Raw genomic sequence first — 22,180 nt, 5'->3', positions numbered from 1 at the left:
ATCATAAGAAAAAAATTATCAGAGAAAAATTTAATTAGTTGTATATACAATTGTTTAGTTTTAAACGATGCAATCCCTTCTATGATCTATGAACACAAGCTGAAAGAAAGTTTGGAAGTTAATTTGTAAGTATAAACAAAGCCTACCCCATGTAGTTGTTGATGAATTAAAGCTGATGCCGATTGGTGTGGCATTGCAGGGACAAACATCTGTGGATAGCCAGCTGCCACAGGGTTGCCGAGATGCGCTGCACTTGCACCAGTCATACCAAAAGGAGGGGGTGTACCAGTATGAAATCCTTTATCATATCCACTCTGAACAAGAAAAGGAATATAATCGATCAGCCGCAGAAGAATACAGTTCACTAGAATAAATCTTCATAACATGCCTTCACGAAATCTATTTTATACGATTTTTTGATGGATTAGTGTTTTACCTCCTGGATAGATTTTATTTAGACTGTTTTAAGTTACATAACTGCCCCGTTTTGCATTTACAAGAACCTAAAAATAAAAACTGGTCCCAATTTTAAAACTATATAACCGTGCAATTGCGATGAGTGAACTTATTAATTATACAAACATTGGTTATATTCTGATAGGAAGCAATTCACTTAGCATGATGGCACTTGACTAAGAGATGCGGTAGATGAAGTTTTAAATGAAGAACAATAGAGTTTTAGAAAAGGGAAAGTACATTTTTCCGCATAGATTAGCAGTGCGAAGTTTGAATTATAAGAACCATATAATCCCGAGTTTTATAGATTGTAAACATGCATTTGATTTAATAGACAAATTTGCCTTCAGTGAAGGTTCAATCCTTCAATGCTATACCATATAAGAACGTACAAGTGATTCGCGTTGTGTACGAGAATAACATTGCTGTGACGAGGTAAAATAGCGTCACTTATCTAGGCAGCGTTAATGGTGGATGCATTGACGACCTAACAAGTGTTATTGAAATAACTGCGCGCAGGGTGTTTTCTTAGTGCAAGAAAGAAAATTAGAAGAGCAGGAAGATCATTCTTAGAACTAAGATTAGGATAGTAAAAGCCAGGGCAAAGTAAGTGGTCAGGCATGTTTGAAACATGAGCGCTTCGAAAGGTAGAGGAAGATATGCAAGACATTTAGTTTTACGTATTCGTTATGACTATGTATCAAACAATGAGCTGTGCGGAAAAAACATTGGTTCGGTCCCACTTTCTAGGGCTCTACTGAAAGAAATCCTAAGTTTCGGCACGTTTTATATACGAAGGATGATAGGTATCCACATATCGTGCTTTTCGCAATCTAAATCAGAGCAAACAAAAAGCCAGATGTCCTTGAATGGTATAGGGAGAGGTCAAAACACAAAAGAAAGCAGTAGCACCAATCCACGAAATTATGGGGAGGGGGGGTAAATATATGCTGTCCAAAATATAGTGGGGGCATTTTTCAATTATTTTTTAAATGAAAATAACAAAAAGGGTTATTTTTCGTTGAAAATATCTAAAAAAAAAGTATTGCTTGAAATCCAGATGAGGACACGTTTCAATAATTTTTTTTTAATGAAAATACCAAATGGTTATTTTTTGTTGAAAATATAAATAAATCTATTTTTTGAAATCCAGATGAGGGGGCGAAAATCGAGATAGGAGAGACCAAAGCTCCCCCTCCCCACATTGGCACAATTGAAAAGAAGTAGGAGCTTCATAGCAAGCATAAAAGTGAAGCTCAGAACAGTGTGGTGGAGGAGAATAGCTGTTTTAGCTCCTGGTGGCTTTGTGCAGCAACGAATTTTTAATGAGTATTATTTCAGACACTTAGTACAAACATTTTTTTTAATACCATCATCGTGCCATTAAATATTAAAATTCTTAACTTTAAGTTGCCATATTTTTTGCTTTTATAAATCCTACTGAAACTCTCGAAAGTTTAACTTAAAAAAAAGAAGCGAAAAACACATTCATTTTTAAAATCATCATAAATGGTCTGTAGTTCTACAACAAAAAGAGCTGAGAGTTACAAATAGAGAGGAGAAGTTCCGATGAAGTTAGCAGATTTTCCAGTAATAATAATAAAAAAATTAAAATTGAAATCTTTTTTTACCTAATAACGAAACTGCCTTAGCTTCAAAAGTTAACTTCTAAGCAATGATGTAACATTAGATTCGTCTAGAGAATAGAATTGTCTATGTATCACAAATTCCGCGTCTCTTAGATTTTTACAAAATCATCCTAGAGAGATCAATCTGAAAATTCCTAAATTTTTTCTTTTTTTTTTATTTCTCCATTTGGACCCAAATTTCTGAAAAGAAATTTGAAGGGAAGGGGTTCCCCCAGTTTTGTGTCATTAACACATCTACCGAAAAGAGTAGCAAAATCTCGATGAAACTTCATGGGAAATAAAAGATAATTGTTCTGGATGTACTTTTAGGATGCCCGGGCACAATCCAAAATTCGATCTTGGACCGAGAGGGGGGAGGGAAACCAAAATTCTTTTCACCAGGATACCTACCAGAAGTGACCGTTGGAGCCTGACCAAACTTAGTCAACAGCTACACTTATGGTAACAAGCATCCAAGCTTGATCTTACCTTTGTGAGGATAGGCGGACATTCTTTTCGTCAGGATCCATAAGAAGAACCTGCCGATCAATTTCATTTAATAGGGATCAGTTACTAAGACTTTTCCTGCGCTTGTAAACATTGTTTACAGGCACAACCCCGTAAATATTGCTACTTCTGTTGTTCCGCAACTGTTACCTTGGGTTACAATTATTTGTATTCGGGCACTATTTTTTCCTATAAATGTTAGCATATCTTCAACATGTTCTTTTTTTTTTTTAATTGTGTCAACAATGAGTTAGACTTGCGCCCTTTTAAAAACTTGTTAATAGTGTCTATGCGATTGACATAAAACTATTGCAGAAAGATATACTAAAATAGAACGTTTATAAAAACAAAGAAAAACTCGCACAAAATACAAAAACACAAGGTGGACTCTACAAAATACCTTTCCAAGTTGATAAGTTGCAGTTTTCCCATGGACTGAAGCACCAACGCCCAGATCAGCGGCCGTTTTAGCCATTGATTGGTTGACATAAGCCGTTTTTGTATAATCACTACTGTCATATCCACCATAACCATAGGGAGCTTGTGAGGCAGAAGGACTCTTGTAGGAACTTGCAGTCGCTCCTGTAGTGGCAGCGGATACCTAGTAGATAGAAACAAGCGAATAAGAACAACAGCCGGGATACAACTAAGATAAGAGATAAGAAAATATTTATTTCTACAAGCTCTACAAGAACTTTCTTCTTATGTCAAGAAAAAAACCGGAACAACAAAGAAATCTTAAAAACTGACTAAAACCAAAATGCCATATATAAAACAATCGCCACTCCCACAGTTAAATCCCTGAATGTGCTAATAAAATTATACTGACATCCTAATGAAGAAAGTCGATGTACAAAATGCTGATCCTGAGAAATATGGAAAACCAAACTTCATTTCACGAAGATTGAGCTCGATTTGTTCTTTTGGCTGAGAAATCTAACTTACCTCGCATCTAAAATAAAATAAATCCACATTTTCTAAATAATGTGGTGCTGTGATGCCTTTGCTATCTCCTTTTTAAAGGAGACTAGTTTTTGTGGATATCTGAAGATCTTGTAGTTTATAGTCTATTTTCACAATATAGGAATAACAAATAACTCACTGGATAGATAGCAGCTGCTGCGGGTGCTCCGTACTGGAATCCACTTGGAAGATTACTGTAGAAATACGCATAAGCTGGTCCAGCAGCTAATTGAGCTGGTCCTGCTGGATTTAGATAGGGAGTACCACCAGCCTAAACAAAAAAGACATTTACTGATTATCAGTACAGCTCTTCTTTCTTTTTCAAACATATTGTTTATTTTTTTAAGAATATACATTGTCGACCATAGACAAAATATAAATATAGAGATGTCGAACTGGCCTACGCTGCAATGTTAAATAAAGGTTCGAGTGGAAAAGCATGCCTTGAAGATATTTGTCATGATGGTGACGTATATTGGAAGACAGTTTTGCATTGTCAATTAATTTAAATGATCAGCACGTGCTTATTGATCAATATTTATTAAACTATCATAGGGTTAAAACTGATAACTAATCACGAGATAATTCATGATGATTTCATAGTTTATAGCTAATTCTTTTGAATTTCTTTTTCAAAAATGATATATTTCTGGATAAGCTTGTTCCAATACGAAACATTCATGAAAATATTCTGGAAGAAAATGCAAACAAACGAGTAAAAGCACCAAAAATTTCAGTTACCAAAAAATTGCTCAGTTGGGCATTTTGTCTGTAGTATTGACAGTGAATCACCTCTCTAGACATAGACTACTTATCTAACAGACAGTTCTAGAGGCAATTGTAGGCCCTCTTGACGTGACGGTTAGAATTGCCCATCTACACTGTATTTAAACCAGATTATCGTTTTCCCGCGGAGGGATCTTATCCCAACCCAGTGATGCATATCCTCACTAGAATCAGCAAAATTAAACATATTCACCTGTTTAGACCAATACTGTAGTCTGAAATCCTAAGAAGCTAGTACAAATTGTGAAATATTTTTATTCGCAATAGAGTTCGAATCGAAGAGGTTTTACTGTTTTACGCAACTCCTAATACATATTTGAATTTATTTGAAAACCCGTCAAACAGAGAAGGAAAAAGAAAGAACATAAACAAAGAAGAAGAAGAAAAGAAACATTTTGATAAATTTACAGGGTTGGTACCAAGATAAAGGATGGTTTGTCTTCAATCAAATCCAGTAAGCAAAACACTTAAAAACACAACAATTACTTACGTAAAGCTGCTCATATTAATAACAATAAAAAAAAAAAAAAATCGAAACAGTAGCTAAATGTAAATAATATGATAGAGCAGCAGAATTAGACTTCCAAAAGAAGACAGTAACTCAAACATAACTTATTTGTGACAAAGGATGTATAAGCTAGACCGAATTGACCCTCGACGTGGATTAACAGTTCGTCAGCTGGAAGCGGTATTGGCATAAGTGAAGAATACAAAATTTCGAAAAAAAAATGCGGTTGAATGTTTGCAATCTAGTAAAACAGAAATGCGAAAAAAATTTAAGCAGAAAAGCATGGTATTATAGAGGAATAGTGAGAATTTCCAAGTAAAATATCAAACAGTTTTGGGACAATAAATTGCCAAAATACTGTTACGTCAATTGGGTTTTAACAGTTGATCAACTTTTCAGATAAGTCAAAACCGGATCAAGTGTGTTAAACATCAGACATACGACTTACGGCAAAACTGACCTAAAAGGTGTGAGAACAAACTGAGTAATACTTTTAAAGAAATTCGGATATAATATACTAACAAAAATAGATACAAAAGAATGTTAAGAAACGGTTACATTTAAATGTCATCATTATACCTTTCGTTTTTTCTCCCTGCCTTGATGTGAGACCTTTCTTTTCGGGACATCTCTCAACTCTAGCGTTCGTGGAACTGGGGTGTCTCTTAAACTCCAGATCTTAGCTAAGCTGAGAGGTGACTCAGTTGGGAGTTCTCCAGCCTATTTAGTCCAAACTTGAAGCTTCCGGTACCATACGTACCTTCAAGCATCTTCCAGCAGCTTCTCTACATTTGCAACAATAGGAAACAATTTTCTATTTAATCTTTTGTTACTCTTTTTTTACGTTTTCAAAAAATTTTCTCCTAAAAAGTACAGGCGAATGCGCAGATACGTCAAAAAGTCCTCTGTTAACAAAACATAACTGATGCGTCCATTACGCTTCCAACAGAATGAAAATAATGCAAGTTACGTCAAAACTGTTGTGACTCATAGCATTGCATGGGAGTGAGATACGCTCAAACGGAGTCCAGATTCAGAAGGAGCACAAAAATAAAAAAAACTAGGATGTAATAATAACTCAATATTGCTTGGAAGTGCCTAAAACACCAATTTCACTTCCAGGCGACGAGTTGTCGTGTACACTGTGTTGAGGAGCCGATAGGGAGACTAAGACAAGCTATGTTATTAACTGGCTTGGTCGTGCTGACTTCTAGTTGAATTTATTCTTGTGGAACACATTTTCAGTTGAATAATATAACTTTGGATTTTGTTACATTAAGTCGTTGATTTTTCATTCGACGAAACTTCGAAATTTCGTCTCTAGAACAGACAAGCGACATGGCAAAACAAAGAACAAGGGAGCAGTAGATGGCGCATCGAGAACTACATTGTTGAAAAGTGATGAGGAAGCACAGACTGACACAAAGTGATCACAGACTGGCATATTTTTCATTCCGAATACAAATATCAATAGGCCGTTATGTTTATCAGTCCTGGTTTGTCGATTGGGGATGGATGTAATACCATTAGATGTTTACTACACGTAAACGAAAAAAAAAACAAAAAAAAACAAAAAAACAGAGTATTGAAAGACACGCCTGTCTCTCAAATGAATTAAGAGTAAATACATTTTTTTCTTTGAAGCTCGATAGATTTTTAATACTATAAATAATTTTAATACTATATAATATTTTATGCATTGTAAACATGCATTTGATTTAAGACAAATTTGCCTTCAGTGAAGGTTCAATCTTTCAATGCTATACCATATAAGAATGTACAAGTGATTCGCGCTGTATACGAGAAGAACATTGCTGTGACGAGGTAGGATAACGAGGTAGCACCCTTTAATAGTTATGATAAAATCTTACAAATGTCCGTGCTTTTATTGTCTTAAAAAATTATGATAAAAAAAAAACACTTAAATCTTTTAACTAAACTAATCTTTTAAATCTTTGGTATATCTTTTAGGAAGAAAGTGAGTTTTTTTGATGTTTCATCCTAACAATTCACACTTTATAATCAAGAATCTCGCAGGTAAACCTCATGCCGCGCTAATGCATATCTATTTATCCGTACATTCAGCATTAAGCAGATTAACTGTCGTATACGATAAATGTTGTGACATTACATGTAAATATTTTTGAAGGTTTTGACCTCTGATCCTCTAAACAGACGAACTTAAATAAAAACATTTAAAGGTCAAGATTTGGTCAACTGTAATATTCTTCCAAGTCAAACTAGTGATTTTATTTTCATGAAACACTGTTCTATAGTGGCTCTGAATTACTCCCGTGCCATTCGAGCTATGCTCTCTGCCGGAAGTAGCTCACATTTATGTTGTTATTACTGTAAAAAATAAAAGAACTTGAAATTGAACCCATAAGAAGACGAGAGAAAGATGTTTTTTAGCAACAGACCAATAAACAGGAGCTAAGAGCTCATATGGCACTTGTGACGAGGCAAGAAGAGCTAAGAGCCAAGAGATCATATGGTATGAGCTCTAGCAAAATTATATAAATCAATAGATTGATTTAAAAAGGAAAATAGAAGGCTTAATGCCGGTCAAGATTTAAAAGAGCTCTGAGTCACAAAGTCCTTCTAAATATCAAAATTCATTAAGATCCGATCACCCACTCGTAAGTTATAAATACCTAATTTTTTCTAATTTTTCCTCTCCCTTTTGCCCCCCAGATGGTCGAATCTGGGAAAACGACTTTATCAAGTCAAATTGTGAAGCTCCCTGACACGCCTACCAATTTTCATCGTTTTAGCACGCCCAGAAGCACCAAACTCGCCAAATCACTGAACCCCTCCCCTCAACTCCCCCAAAAAAAGCGAATCCAGTATGGTTCAGTCAATCACGTACCAAGGACATTTGTTTATTCTATCCACCAAGCTTCATCCCGATTCCTACACTCCAAGTGTTTTTCCAAGATTTCCCCCTCCAACTCCCCCCAATGTCGAACGATCTGGTCGGGATTTGAAATAAGAGCTCTGAGACATGAATTCCTTCAAAATATCAAATTTCATTACGATCCGATCACCTGTTCGTAAAATAAAAATACCCCAATTTTCACGTTTTCAAAGAATTCCAGTTTCCCCCTCCAACTCCCCCGAATGTCACAGGATCTGATCGGTATTTAAAATTAAAGCTTTAAAGCACAAGATCCTTCTAAATATCAAATTTGATTAAGATCTGGTCACCCTTTCGTAAGTTACAAATGCCTCAATTTTCAAAATTACCCCCCCCCCAACTCCACCAAAGAGAGCAGATCCGGTCCAGTTATGTCAGTCACGTATCTTAGACAGGTTTTGATTCTTCCCATCCAGTTTCATCCTGATCTCACCTCTTAAGTATTTTCTAAGATTTCTGGTTCCCCTCAACTGCCCCCCTCCAATTACGCTGGATCCGGTTGAGATTTAAAATAAGAGATCTGAGTTACGAGATCCTTCTAAATATGAAGTTTCATGAAGATCCGATCACTCCTTCGTAAGTTAAAAATACGCCATTTTTTCTTATTTTTCAGAATTACCCCCCCCCCCCCCCGCAATTGAGCGGATCCGTTCCAATTATGTAAATCACGTATGAAAGACTTCTGCTTATTTTTCCAACCAAGTTTCATCCCAATCCCTCCAATCTAAGCGTTTTCCATCATTTTAGGTTTCCCCACCCCAAACTTCCCCCAATGTCACCAGATCCGGTCAGGATTTAAAATAAGAGCTTTGAGACACGATATCCTTCTAATATCAAATTTCATGGAGATCCAATCACCCGTTCGTAAGTTAAAAATACCTCCTTTTTCTAATTTTTCAGAATTAACCCCTTCCCCCAACTACCCCAAAGAGAGCGGATCCGTTCTGGTTATGTCAATCAAGTATCTAGGACTCGTGTTTTTTCCCCCACCAAGTTTCATCCCGATCCCTCCACTCTAAGTGTTTTCCAAGTTTTAGGTTTCCCCCTCCCAACTTCCCCCCCCCCCCAATATCACCAGATCCGGTCGGGTTTAAAATAAGAGCTCTGAGCCACGATATCCTTCTAAATATCAAATTTCATTGAGATCCGATCACCCGTTCGTTAGTTAAAAATACCTCATTTTTTTCAATTTTTCAGAAATACTCCCCCCCAACTACCCCAAAGAGAGCGGATCCATTCCGTTTATGTCAATCACCTATCTAGGACTTGTGTTTAATTTTCCCACCATGTTTCATCCCGATCCCTCCACTCTAAGTGTTTTCCAAGTTTTAGATTTCCCCCTCCCAACTCCCCGCCCCCATCACCAGATCCGGCCGGGATTTAAAATAAGAGCTCTAAGACACGATATCCTTCTAAACATCAAATTTCATTGAGATCCGATCACCCGTTCGTAGGTTGAAAATACCTCATTTTTCTAATTTTTAAGAATTACCCCCCCCCCTAAACTACCCCAAAGAGAACGAATCAGTTCTGATTATGTCAATCATGTATCTGGGACTTGCGCTTATTTTTCCCATCAAGTTTCATCCCGATCCCTCCACTCTAAGTGTTTTCCAAGATTTTAGGTTTCCCCCCTCCAACTCCCCCCAATGTCATCAGACCCGGTCGGGATTTAAAATAAGAGCTCTGAGACACAATATCATTCCAAACATCAAATTTCATTCAGATCCAATCACCCGCTCATAAGTTAAAAATACTTCATTTTTTCTATTTTTTCCGAATTAACCGCCCCCCCCCCCCAGATGGTCAAATCGGGAAAACGACTATTTCTAATTTAATCAGGTCCGGTCCCTGATACGCTTGCTAAATTTCATCGTCCTAGCTTACCTGGAAGTGCCTAAAGTAGCAAAACCGGGACTTTAGGTTTTCCCCCTCCAACTCCCCCCAATGTCATCAGATCCTGTCGGGATTTAAAATAATAGCTCTGAGACACAATATCATTCCAAAAATCAAATTTCATTAAGATCCAATCACCCGCTCATAAGTTAAAAATACTTCATTTTTTCTATTTCTTGCGAATTAACCGGGCCCCCACTCCCCCCCCCAGATGGTCAAATCGGGAAAACGACTATTTCTAATTTAATCCGGTCCGGTCCCTGATACGCTTGCCAAATTTCATCGTCCTAGCTTACCTGGAAGTGCCTAAAGTAGCAAAACCGGAACCGACAGACAGACCGACAGGCAGACAGACAGACAGACCGACAGAATTGGCGATTGCTATATGTCACTTGGTTAATACCAAGTGCCATGAAAAGGAGGAAAAATAATAGAATATTTCTTGGGGCTGTACCATTGAGTGTTAGAAAACAAAATTTATCGTAGATTTCCAAAATATATTCTGCCAATATATTCACATTCAAATTGTGCATACAATAACTGCCATATTCGTCACTTACAGACATGCAAATAATTCAGACAATAATCGAATGAAATTTTTCAAGGCAAACATTTTTCCCCTACCCAAATCAGATAAGTCTTGGCCTAAAGCTCTCTAATGGACATACTTATATTTTCCTTGTTAGTTTCACTATTGTAGCATTAGCATGGAAAGAAGCGTGGACTGCTGTTTTTTGGCCATCTGAAGGGCTTTTGCCATTTCACAAAGTTCTCGAAAACTTTTTAATTTTGGTACTCAGGGTGAAGCTTCATAATGTCTACTATCCTACCTCTAAGGATGCTCTATTTCTCTTGATTTAAAAGCTGGTTTTAGCGCCTTGGTACTATTTGCCTATGTAAAGGACAGTACTGGTTCGCAAACAGGGTATGTCAGAATTACAGACGAAGCCTTTGTTTTTGATTGATTGAGCGTATGCATAGTTCAGTAAATTGTATTTCCCTTAGTTATTCAAAACTCCAGTTTTTTGTATTTTCTCAAATTGGTTTTGGTTTTACCTGATTGAGTTGCACCCCCATGTAAAAAGAGTTAAACTAAGTTCACCCCATACTGTAGTAAAGTTTTCAGAGGTATTCCTTGGGGATAATCTTTCTTTTAAGAATCCTATTATATCTAGTTCACTTGAAATCGTCGGGGACTACTGAATCAAACAGTCCATGGTAACGAACTGTAGTAAGGCGCGACCCGGCTCAATAGTAAACGAAACGCTAAAAAACGGAATTTTGATACTAAAAGATACATCAAATGAATTGGATTTTTATGCTGATTTTAAATATATAAGTTTCATCATATTTAGTCTTTGTCATCAAAAGTTACGAGCCTGAGAAAATTTGCCTTATTTTGGAAAATAGGGGGAAACACCCCTAAAAATCTTAACGAAAATCACACCATCGCATTCAGCGCATCAGAGAACCCTATTGCAAAAGTTTCAAGCTCCTATCTACAAAATGTGGAACTTCGTATTTTTTTGCCAGAAGACCGATCAGGGGTGCGTGTTTATTTGTTGTTTTTTTTCAAAGGGTCATCGCATCGACCTAATAGGCCTAGAATGTCGTAAGAGGGCTCATTCTAATGGATATGAAAAGTTCTACTGCCCTTTTTAAGTGACCAAAAAATTGGAGGGCACCTAGGTCCCCTCTCACGCTCATTTTTTCCCAAAGTCAATGGATCAAAATTTTGAGATAGCCATTTTGTTCAGCATAGTCGAAAACCATAATAACTATGTCTTTGGGGATAACTTACTCCCCCACAGTCCCCGGGGAAGGGGCTGCAAGTTACAAACTTTGATCAGTATTTACATACAGTAATGGTTATTGGGAAGTATACAGACGTTTTCAGGGTTTTTTTTTTTTGGTTTGAGGGGGGGGGGTTGATGGGAGGGGGCTTTATGGGAGGATCTTTCCTTGAAGGAATATGTCATGGGGGAAGAGAAATTCAATGAAGCGGACGCAGGATTTTCTAGCATTATTAAAAAAATAATGAAAAAATAAACATGAAAAGGTTTTTTCAACTGAGAGTAAGGAGCAGCATTAAAACTTAAAACGAACAGAGATTATTACGCATATGAGGGGTTCTTCTCCTCCCAAAATGACTCGCTCTTTATGCTAAAGTATTTTCACTAACTTCAACTATTTATTCTACGGCCTTTCTGATTCAGGGGTCATTCTTAACGAATTGGGACAAAATCTAAGCTTTAATGTAAAGAGCGAGGTATTAACGAGGGGACAAACCCCCCCATATACATAATAAAAATGTAAGAATATAGAAGTTCGTTACGTAAGTTAATTCCTAAGTTCCGTATATATTTTTTTAAATAAAAACGTTCGTTAAAAATTAAAAGTTCTAGTTGCCTTTTAAAGTAACAGAAAAATTGGAGGGAAACTAGGCCTCCTCTCCCACCCTATTTTTCGCAAAATCGTCTGATCAAAACTAAGAGAAAGCCATCTAGCCAAAAAAAAGAATTAATATGCAAATTACATTTTAATAATTTAAGAGCGGAGAGCCAAAATCAAACATGCATTAATTCAAAAACGTTCAGAAATTACATAAAAAAAACTAGTTTTTTTTTTAACTGAAAGTAAGGAGCGACATTAAAACTTAAAACGAACAGAAACTACTCCGTGTATGAAAGGGACTGTTCCCTTCTTAACGCCCTGCTCTTTACGCTAAAGTTTTTTACTGTTTAATAAAGTAGAATAGAGAGAAAGAGTCAAACTTAAGCGCGAAGAGCGGGGCGTTGAGAAGGGAACAGTCCCTTTCATACACGGAGTAATTTCTGTTCATTTTAAGTTTGTCGCTCTTTGCTTTCAGTTAAAAAAAAATAGTTTTTTTTATGTAATTACGAAGAGAACCCAAGGTGACCATTACAAATCCCTCTCAGGCCTACGAATGTCGTTTTTGCTAAGAAGAAGAACAAGGCTATTAGCAGTTTATTATGGAATAAGGATAGCAAGGACTAGCAGCGCATCCGTGAGAAATTGCTGCCACTTTGAATACAAAAAAAAAAAAAAAACTAAAACCTCACTTTAACAGTGCACTGTATTAAATGTGCGAAATCTTCAATTACTACTGTAAAATTTACAAAGCCTGGCAACAACACACACACAAAAAGAAAAGCAGATTACTTAACCAAGAAGCAAGTTATCAAAATAATTGTACGCAGATTCCTGGTTTCTAAATTCGGTTTCACTCAGATGTTAGAAATTGTAAAAGATAATAAGAAGGTTTTTGAGTCAAGTGTTGATAGATTATAAACATTGGAATGCCGTATTTCAACAGTGGAATCTGGACATACAAATTTAAACACAAAATTAATCGCGTTGATGCTGAAGTTACTAGCATGAAAAGCGAAGTTGTTAAACTCAAGAAACATCTCTGTGTTGTCTTGGAGGAGGCTAGTTTCTTCAGAGATTCTACCTCTGATTTATCAAACCGCCTAATATCCCTTGAATATCGAGATAACGACTGCAACCTTATTGTGTGAAATTTTCCGCCTGAAAGCCAAAATGACGCTAAAGTCACTTTCGAAAAAATTTGTCAGGACGGTCGGCAGATGTCTGAAATACCGGAGTACTCTATTGTGATGGTAAAGAAGGAAAAAAAAATCTTTATTGTTAATGTTCGGTCATCTGATGCTAAGGTATTAAATTGAATTATTAAGTATTAAGGTATTAAATGATGCTAAGGTATTAAATATTAAAAAGAGGTAAAAGGCTGAAAGGCAAGTGAGTAGCTAATCACATTAACATTTATTTGAGTGATGATGCATCTATTTCTATTCATGTTGCTCGAAAAAGTTATTTGCAATGAAAGATGAATTGACTGCACTAGGCATACCGTCTTGGGTTTCCAATTCTGTTCCGCCAGTTATTCGTATCGAAAGATCAAATGGAGTGAAAGCTGTATATAAATGTGATCAATTAATTCCCAAATTAAGCCAGCCAGTGTGTTTCGGCGGTGTTCTACAATGAAACTATAATTATATAGTATGTCCATGCAAATCTTTTTGCCTTTTTTTTTTTCCCTTTGCTTATATTTTTCCTTTTAACTGTATGTTTGTATATGTTGTTTTTGTTATAGTACACAACTTCCCCTTTTCCCTTTGTTTTTCCTTTCAGTGTGAGTGAGTGGTGTGTTTGTGTGTCTATATTGTGTAGGTATCCGGTAAAAAAAATATTGTGAACTGTGCTGGTTTACGATTTATTACTTCCTTGGACAATTTTGCAGAGGAAAAGTTTAGCTTGTGTTTTCTTCTGTTTGTACATTTTCTTACTCTATTTTCTTTTAATTCGCTTGTTGTTTGTGTTAAGGATGGTTATTTCAGTCATATTATTGTTGGTTATATTTACTTCCGTTTTTTGAAGGAAGTTACCAAAGGCCTTTTTAACCAGATATCTGAAGTATCTGACCATTTTGGGATATTAACAGGCGTTCAAATTTTTTTTTTGTAGTGGCCCTAGGCCTAACACAAATTCATAAAATAGACATATAAAGTAATGTTAGAGAAATGTAGTCCTGAATTTCTAAACAGTGAAGAACTAGATATTAATACTAAGTTTCAAAACTGGTATTCAATTGTAAGTAGTTTATTGTTTGATTGTAGTATTCTTAAAAGTGTAACTCGCTGTAGAGAAACTCTAAAGAAACCATGGATACCTTGGGCTCTTTTAAAGGCTATTATTAGAGAAGGCATTTGTTCAAAATATGTGCGGCTAGTAATAGTGTAAGTGATGAAACAGACTATAAGATTTAAAGTAACCAGTTAAATACACTACCTCGTAAAGTCAAAGCTGATTACTATCGTAACTAATTTAAATCTTGTGAAAAAAACATGGGTGTTTAGTAACTGTTTAATAACAGTGTCAAGTAAACAGTCTTATCCATGTTTATTTCTTATGCACTGTTTAAAACCCATATAACCATAATAAATAAGTAAAATAGGTAGTGCAAATCCACGGAAAATCCAGAAAAACATGGCAAAACCTAATTACAATGTTATATTTCCGGATGGTATACATAATGATAATACGATCGCTGATAGAATGTGCCGTCATTTTACTAATCTGTGGAAGGATTAAATTCAAAGTATAGTGAAAGTCTGAGCAAAAGCTTAGTTTAAAAATATATCTATTGAACGCAAGTGATGTTTCACCATGTTTGAAGCCAATCAATGCTTCTGAGCTTTCTGAAACATTGAAAAATACAAAAATTCGAGCTTCAGGCTCTGATTTTGTAACAGTTAAAACTTTAAAATATATTTAGCCTGTTATTTCCGGTCATTTAGTGTACTTATTTGATGAATGTTTTAGGACTGGAGTGTTTCCAAGTTGTTTTAAAATTACAAAAGTTATTCTTCTATAAAAAGGCAGGGATAAAAATGTCCTAGGAAATTATAGGCCCATTTTTTTTATTACCAGTAGTATCCAGATTTGAGAAATTAATAGTTAAAAGAATGGTTGAGTTTTTGGAGAGTAAGTCATTTTTTGATCCAAATCAATTTGGTTTTTGGAGTGGTTTATCTACTGATCCTGGTGTTTCATTTTTGACAACTTTTGAGAGTTATATGTTGGATAATGGTATGAAAGTTGCTTCTGTTTTGCTTGATATTGTAAAATCTTTTTACTGCGTTGACCATTTTATATTCATTGCCAAATTAGAAAATTGTGGTTTTAAAGGACCATTTCCTGAATTACTGTCCTCGTTTTTAAAAGAAAGAACTTAACATATACAATTAGGGGATATCGTTGCTTCAGTCAGTAATGTTAAATTTGGAGTACCTATAGGATCTGTTCTTGGTCCCCTGTTATTACTAGTTTTTACAAATGATTTATGCAGAGCTTTTAGTACGATTTCACTTGATCTTTAATTTGGATGTGACGGGGGAAAATAATTATCCTCAGCTTTGCGGATGACACTCATTTAACTGTGGCTGCACAAACAGGAATTCAGCTGTTGAGTCGTATTAGTTCTTGTTTGGAGTTTGTTCAAAAGTGGATGACGCTTAATAAGTTAAATTTGAATTATAGCAAATCTTGTTTTTTATTGTATGGTAGGAACTCAAATTACTACCCTTTGATAGAGACTAATTTTTGCTGATATGAGTATTTTAAGAACAAATAGTAAAAAAAAATATCTTGGAGTTTTAATTGATGAAGGTTTTTATTTTAGAGAATATATATATTATATTATTCATAAAATCACTTGGAATGCTGGAATTTTAAGATAGCTGGAGTATATTTTCCCATGAGATATTCTAAGAACACTGTATTATTCCTTAATTCATCCTTATCTGCTATATTTTTGTTCTGTTTGGGGTAGTACGTTTTCTTCTCATTTCCATCATATTCGAGTTTTGCAGAATAAAACGCTTCGAGTGTTATGCGGTGTCTGTTTTAAAGACTCGGTACAAAAGAGGTAGATAGATTGCAAAATCTTGCCTTTAATCAAAATTGTTTACCAATGTGTTTTAAAAGTATATTTGAAATAAGAAGTGATATTCATACGCATTTTACGAGATAGTCTGATACAATTCGTCGTCCGCTTGCTATTACCCGTAGATCTCAATTTTCTATTCAGTATCTAGGACCCCATGCATGGAATTCTTTTCCTACGACTTTGAGAAATATGGATGATTTTCGTGGATTCCGGCGGGAATTAAAGCCATTTTGCCTAAATATTTATGAGTTTTGATAGTTGAGTGGACCTCAAGTGGAGCCAAGATGTTGGTTTGGTTGTAGGCAATACTGGTCAAGTGGTTTTAGTTTCTTTTTGTTTTGTCTTTTCTGAAAAGTAATCCCAAATCGATCGAAATGCAGGATAATTTAATGTTTTTTTTTTCTTTTTCTTTTCTTTTCCTTCTTTGCTTTGCTTTTTTTCCTTTTCCTCTCCTTTTTCGTATTGTTTTATTTGTATTTGTATTAGGGTTGTAAGCCCAAGCAAGCTCTGCTTCAGGCCATTCGGTTGTTTTGTTTTGTTTATTTATATTAATAAATCCTTCCTTTTCTCTCAATGTTGCTTCTTAAATAATATAAATAACAATTTACTTTGAGGAAGTCATTTGCTGTTCTTTTTTTTTATGAAACCTCCAACTGATCAGGATTACCATCACTTCCTATTCTTTCTGATCTCAATTAATATCTACGATGGTTACAACAAGAAAAAAGAAGTAAAGGAGGCCAAAGGTAATGAGAAGAAAAGAGCAAAAGTAAGTGATAGAAAAAGTTAGCTTCATGTAACACTCACCTGTCCAGTTAGTGTGGTCGCAGTAGGAACAGGAGAATTATTTTCATTTCTTTGGAATTTGCTTGGGTCATATCCGGCAAGACCTGTATCTCGACCTCCCATAGCCGTTGTGTTACTCTGTAAAACCAAGGAATAATTGGTGTAATATTCAAAGCTTATTCTTTGACTAGCGAGATAAGCATGAAGCTAAACCCAGTAAAAGAATAAGTATTACATGAGAATCAATTATAGAATATATATGTCTATACTAGCGTACTGCTATACATAGATCGCATTAGATATTGTTCCCCTTGAGTAACATTAGAAAGATTTGATAGCCAATTTAATCTACAACATCAATCTTAAAAAAAAAAAAACCGTAAATATTCCATTACGGTCAAACAAAACTAAGTGGAAAAAAGAAATGTTGCATAAGAAATAGATATTATCAATGACAGTTTAGCCCAGTGATCGGCAAGTCCGGCTCCAGAGTCGTACGTGGCTTTTTAGCTCCTTAAGTGTGGCTCTGGTACAAATATCCACGGAAGGCACAATACTATTTTGTTAAAAAACAAATCGTAAGAAAAAAAAATACACCTTTTTTGATGAATTAAAATGCTTCTATAAATCGAGACCATGTACAATTTTTGGTTGAAGTTAAAAGACAGACTAAAAAATTATATTGGTTTAATAATACGTGATGAACATTGAGTTTAATTCTATCAGTTTTCATAAACGTAAACACAAACCATGTACAAGCTACCGGCTGAAATAGCTCGTATTTTTCTGGCATACAGTGGTGTAATACAATGGTACGACACGCATTTATTTTTCAATCTAGCAGCACATCTTACAGGTATTTTTTCTACGACTTTATTACACCTGCTATGTATGTTTGTGGTTCTGGTGTAAAATTTGTATTCGATTTTTCGATAACTTCTATTTTTCCAAATTTTAAAAGTTTTCTCTACCGGTGATGCAAGGAACAAAGCAGTTCAGGAACTTCAGTAAAGTCAAGAGTCGTTAACTTCTATGTTTAATAACTAGATGCAATCTTCCAGCAATATTAACATGGGAAGTATTGTTGTTAGTCAAGAGATTACTAAGAGAGGGAGACCGTACACAGACGGTGAATGCATTAAAAATTGCTTTATAAATGCATCCTAAGAGATATTTAAGGATCTTAAGAATAAAGCAGATATTCTGAAAAGAAATTAAGAGTCGTCTTTGCCTTCCAAAACCATTTAATATAGAACAATTAAAATATGTTTTAATATAACCACCCAGCATATCAAAGATATGAAATTGGTTTCGGCTTTAGGAATAGCTGTTGACGAATCTTTTTACATAAATGATACAGCGCAAGTTTCAATTTTTGTAGATTTTTTTATCTACTAATTTTTAGGATTATCGCCACTCAAAGGTCAGACGCATGGAGACTTGTTTATCATTGTGATATCATTTACAATTTATCAAGAAGCACTTTGTGCGCAAACATTTCCAGAAGAAATTTGTAAAGTTATAGAATTAGCGATTACCGTTATCAACTCAATTTAAGCAAAAACTCATTAATAATGGCAAATTCAAACAATTTTTATTTGAAATGGAGTGAACAAGCTGATCTTCTGCTTCATAACAAGGTGGTTGACTATCCAGAAAGAGCGTTTTAAAACATTTAGCGTCTCTTTCTCCGGAAATTAAAGCATTTCTCTTTGAGAAGGGTATTCACTTTCCAAAACTAACAGACGATCAGTGGATCCATAACTTTTATTTCATGACAGACGTTACGTCTCATCTAAATCAGCTTAATCGTAGAATACAAGAAAAAAGAAATTTAATTTTTTCGATGCTAGAAGAAGTAATAACATTTGAAAACAAATTATCTATTTTTGATCAGAATTTTAAAAGGAAAACATTGTATCGCTTTCAAAACCTATCGAAGCATCTCCGAGAAAATAATTCCTCTATTGATGAACACTATTTTAAAAACAATAATTTAAAAGTGATGGAGGCATTTCTGAGCAGGTTTCAGGAATTTAAAACACCAGAACAAATTTAGCATTTGTCAAAAATCCTCTTAATGCTTAGATAACCGAGTTGAAATTTTCTCCCTTTGAAATTGACATTGGTAGCTTTGAAATACAATTGCTGGATTTAAAAAGGATACTCTAAATTCGAATATACTTGAAAATATTCGAATTGGAAACATTGGAGAAGAAAAAGCGTAGTCTTAATTCGCAACACAATTTACATTTTGGAAAGCTTCATAGAATTCTTGCCTGGGGCCAAAAATCTACTATTTCTGCCCCTTTCTCTTCGTGATTTTAGCTGAGTTTATCATTCGGTTTTCTCACTTGGGATTGCAGCAGAGAAATGGTATCAGATGTGCCTCTTAAACTTCAAAAGTTCTCTATTGCTAAAGAAATTAGTTTATCCATTGCTCCTTCCTAATTGATGACGTTAGAATCTTGGCCTACGGCAAAAAAGTCAACTTTTGAACTAAGACAGATATATTTTTTTTCGACGGCAGTCGATACCTCTTGATGAGCTGATCAAACTTTCGCGGGTTTGCAACTTTTGCGAGTTGGTGGACCTAGTATTTATTTTAAGATCCTTACAGATTAACTATTTCAGCGTTTAATCGAAGCGAGGAAACAAAACCAAAGTTTTGCTCTCGCAACACTTTACTCGGCGAAGACGAACAAAGGTTGCCACAACACCTCACGTAGCCCATGTAACGTAGATTGAGTATTCAATACTCTTCCAATCAGCTAAAAAGCTCGCGTTTGTTGTTCTTTCCCTTTTTGGTTCTACATATATACATGCGAACAATCTTTTTCAAGCATGAACATTATCAAGAGCCAACTGAGAAGTCGTCTCATTGATGAGAACTTGGGATCTTGCCTAAAATTTAAAACACCAACATACAGACCTGATTACAACTCCAACTTTCCAAGGAGATGCAAGCACATTGTTCACATTAATAAGTATCTATTAAGACCGAAATTTAGTTTCATTTTGTATACTGCTTGTTTAGTGTAATAAAAGTTTGGAAAACAAGCAGATTTGGCTCCCGATTTTGATTTAAATTGTAGTAATGTTCATGTTTGTCTTTTTGGCTAAAAAGTTTGCCGACCACTGGTTTAGCCAACACAATCTACACAATCAACCTGGAAAACACAGCAAATTCGTTAATATCCGATTAATATCAAACAAATCAGACACAAAAAAATATTTGCACAAGAAACAGCTATAATCAATGATGGCTCATAAAATGTTTCAATACTCTACTGATATTTCCTGATCAAAGTTGTTCACAATACACAATCTTGAAAAGAATTGCTTCCAAATTCAATCTACAAAGTAGGAAACTAATACTAAAGCCAAAAGATAAAGACGAAGATGTTGCACATGAATATAGGGCACTTTTATTAGATGTGCAATAAAAAGTAAAGAAGAGAAGCAGCATATTGAGGAAAAAAGAGATGAAAGTGTTCCATCACGTTAGCTAGTACATTTACATTGTAAAAGTTTACCCAGTTTTACTCCGGCAGACAAAAATGAATAGAAAAATTGGAAATAAAATATCCAGAAGTCAACTTTAGGTAATTATTTTCAGAATTGCGTAAAATTTTTACGTAAAATAGTTTTTCCAGAATTTTGCAACCTTACAAAATTCAGTATCTTTGAAACATTGTAACCATACACCATATTAAAATGTCTTATTGTATAGTAAAACAAAAGAACTAGTAAAAGCTTACCAGGGGTTGCTGATATCTTTGAAGATACTGTAAATTCTGTACATCTTCCATTGAATAAATGGGCTGCTGAGCCAAACCAGCATAAGCAAATGGCAAACCTGGTGGAGCCTGACTCATTACATATTGACCCAACATTTGTGCCGGAACACCAGGTGGCATGCCAACACCTTTCCCAACTGCAAACAAGATAAAATCCTAATTTTAAATACTGTCTGCGTCAAACGAAACCACTACCACTATTAAACGTAAGAAAAAGCAAAAAATAGCTGTTGGTATGCTTTACCTTGGTAAACAAAAGTTGGAACTGAAAAATTTGTGATTGATCGAGACTAGTCACTTCAGCGATGACTTGCCGGGGAAGTGAGCGTAAATTTAAAGTGTGTTTAAGATCACTTGGCATTAAACTTATCTACAAGAAATGCACGTACAATGTTCCAGTCATGTACCTACAGTCATAAAAACGCACCATACAATTTAAGATCACTGAACTATACAGCCCAAATGCAAGCAATTCTTGATTTTCACATTTTTCCGTTTTTGGTTTGTTTAGCAATACTATTTAAGAAGGATAATCAGTAACGTGGAACTTCAGTTCAACATTAAATATACATTAAAATAAGAAAGCATATCAGAAACATTTTCATAATATTTTATAAATAGTAAGAAACACAAAGAAAATGAAATGATTTTACTTAATAAAAAATGTAATGAAAGTATTTATTAAATGATAGACAGTGAAAATAATAATGAAAAGTTCGGACATGCTGAAAAAGGGATCTCCCCATCTTTAAACACGGTTGTTTGCAATAAAACAACTACTATTTATCCTCTACTTTCCTTTACATTTCATTCTTACTTCGATAGCCTACCATTACAGTGTGAGCTCAACATGTTTTTCCCAGTAGAGTTCTTACAGGTTGAGTAACCACTTTTATCATTGTGTCTCGACTTACTATAAGAGAAAAATAATCCCAACCCATTTAGCCTCTCCGAAAGCTAAAGCCTAAAGTTAGTCGTAAAAACCAAAATAAAAATATTACACATAAAAACTAAATAAAATAAATCCAAATAATAATAAACACTAGTAAAAAAATTTAAGAATCTAGCATTTTCATTAAATATTGTGCAGTTCGATGTCGACAATTTCGAATATGCATAAACTGAACAGGAAAACGTAAAAAGTAAATTTTGCCGGTTTAGCACTTGATTTACGTTTAGTGCTATTAAGTGAAGAACTCACACTAAACTTTCTAATTCCGATTCGTTTTGTGGGTTTTCACTTACATTTTTGAATACCCACAGAGAAGTATCTCCCAAAAAATCATAACTAAAGAGTTCAAATACGTATTTTCTGAAGATATATTTAATGAAAAATATTTCCCCTAAGAAGCTTGTTCAAAAATAAGAATCATAACTCAGACTCGACAGAATAAAGATTTGTAATATACAAAACAAATATTCAGAATTTCGAAAGAGCCA

At 34.9% G+C, this 22,180-nt stretch overlaps 1 protein-coding gene across 2 annotated transcripts in view; it reads right to left on the bottom strand.

The window, feature by feature from the left end:
• LOC136031314 (ubiquitin-associated protein 2-like) overlaps positions 1-22,180 on the bottom strand; it is a 91,915-nt gene that overhangs the window by 2,040 nt on the left and 67,695 nt on the right. For both annotated transcript variants that reach the window (XM_065710782.1, XM_065710783.1), the window contains exons 12-16: positions 20,702-20,877; positions 16,962-17,078; positions 3,694-3,825; positions 2,992-3,192; positions 147-314 (exon numbers count right to left, since the gene is read on the bottom strand). In XM_065710782.1, the coding sequence (XP_065566854.1) occupies positions 147-314; positions 2,992-3,192; positions 3,694-3,825; positions 16,962-17,078; positions 20,702-20,877 (794 nt within the window). The remainder of the gene's footprint in view (positions 1-146; positions 315-2,991; positions 3,193-3,693; positions 3,826-16,961; positions 17,079-20,701; positions 20,878-22,180) is intronic.

This window comes from Artemia franciscana, chromosome 9 (assembly GCF_032884065.1).
Source record: "Artemia franciscana chromosome 9, ASM3288406v1, whole genome shotgun sequence".
NCBI classification, from domain to species: domain Eukaryota; kingdom Metazoa; phylum Arthropoda; class Branchiopoda; order Anostraca; family Artemiidae; genus Artemia; species Artemia franciscana.
This window is presented reverse-complemented; position numbering and strand designations above follow the sequence as displayed.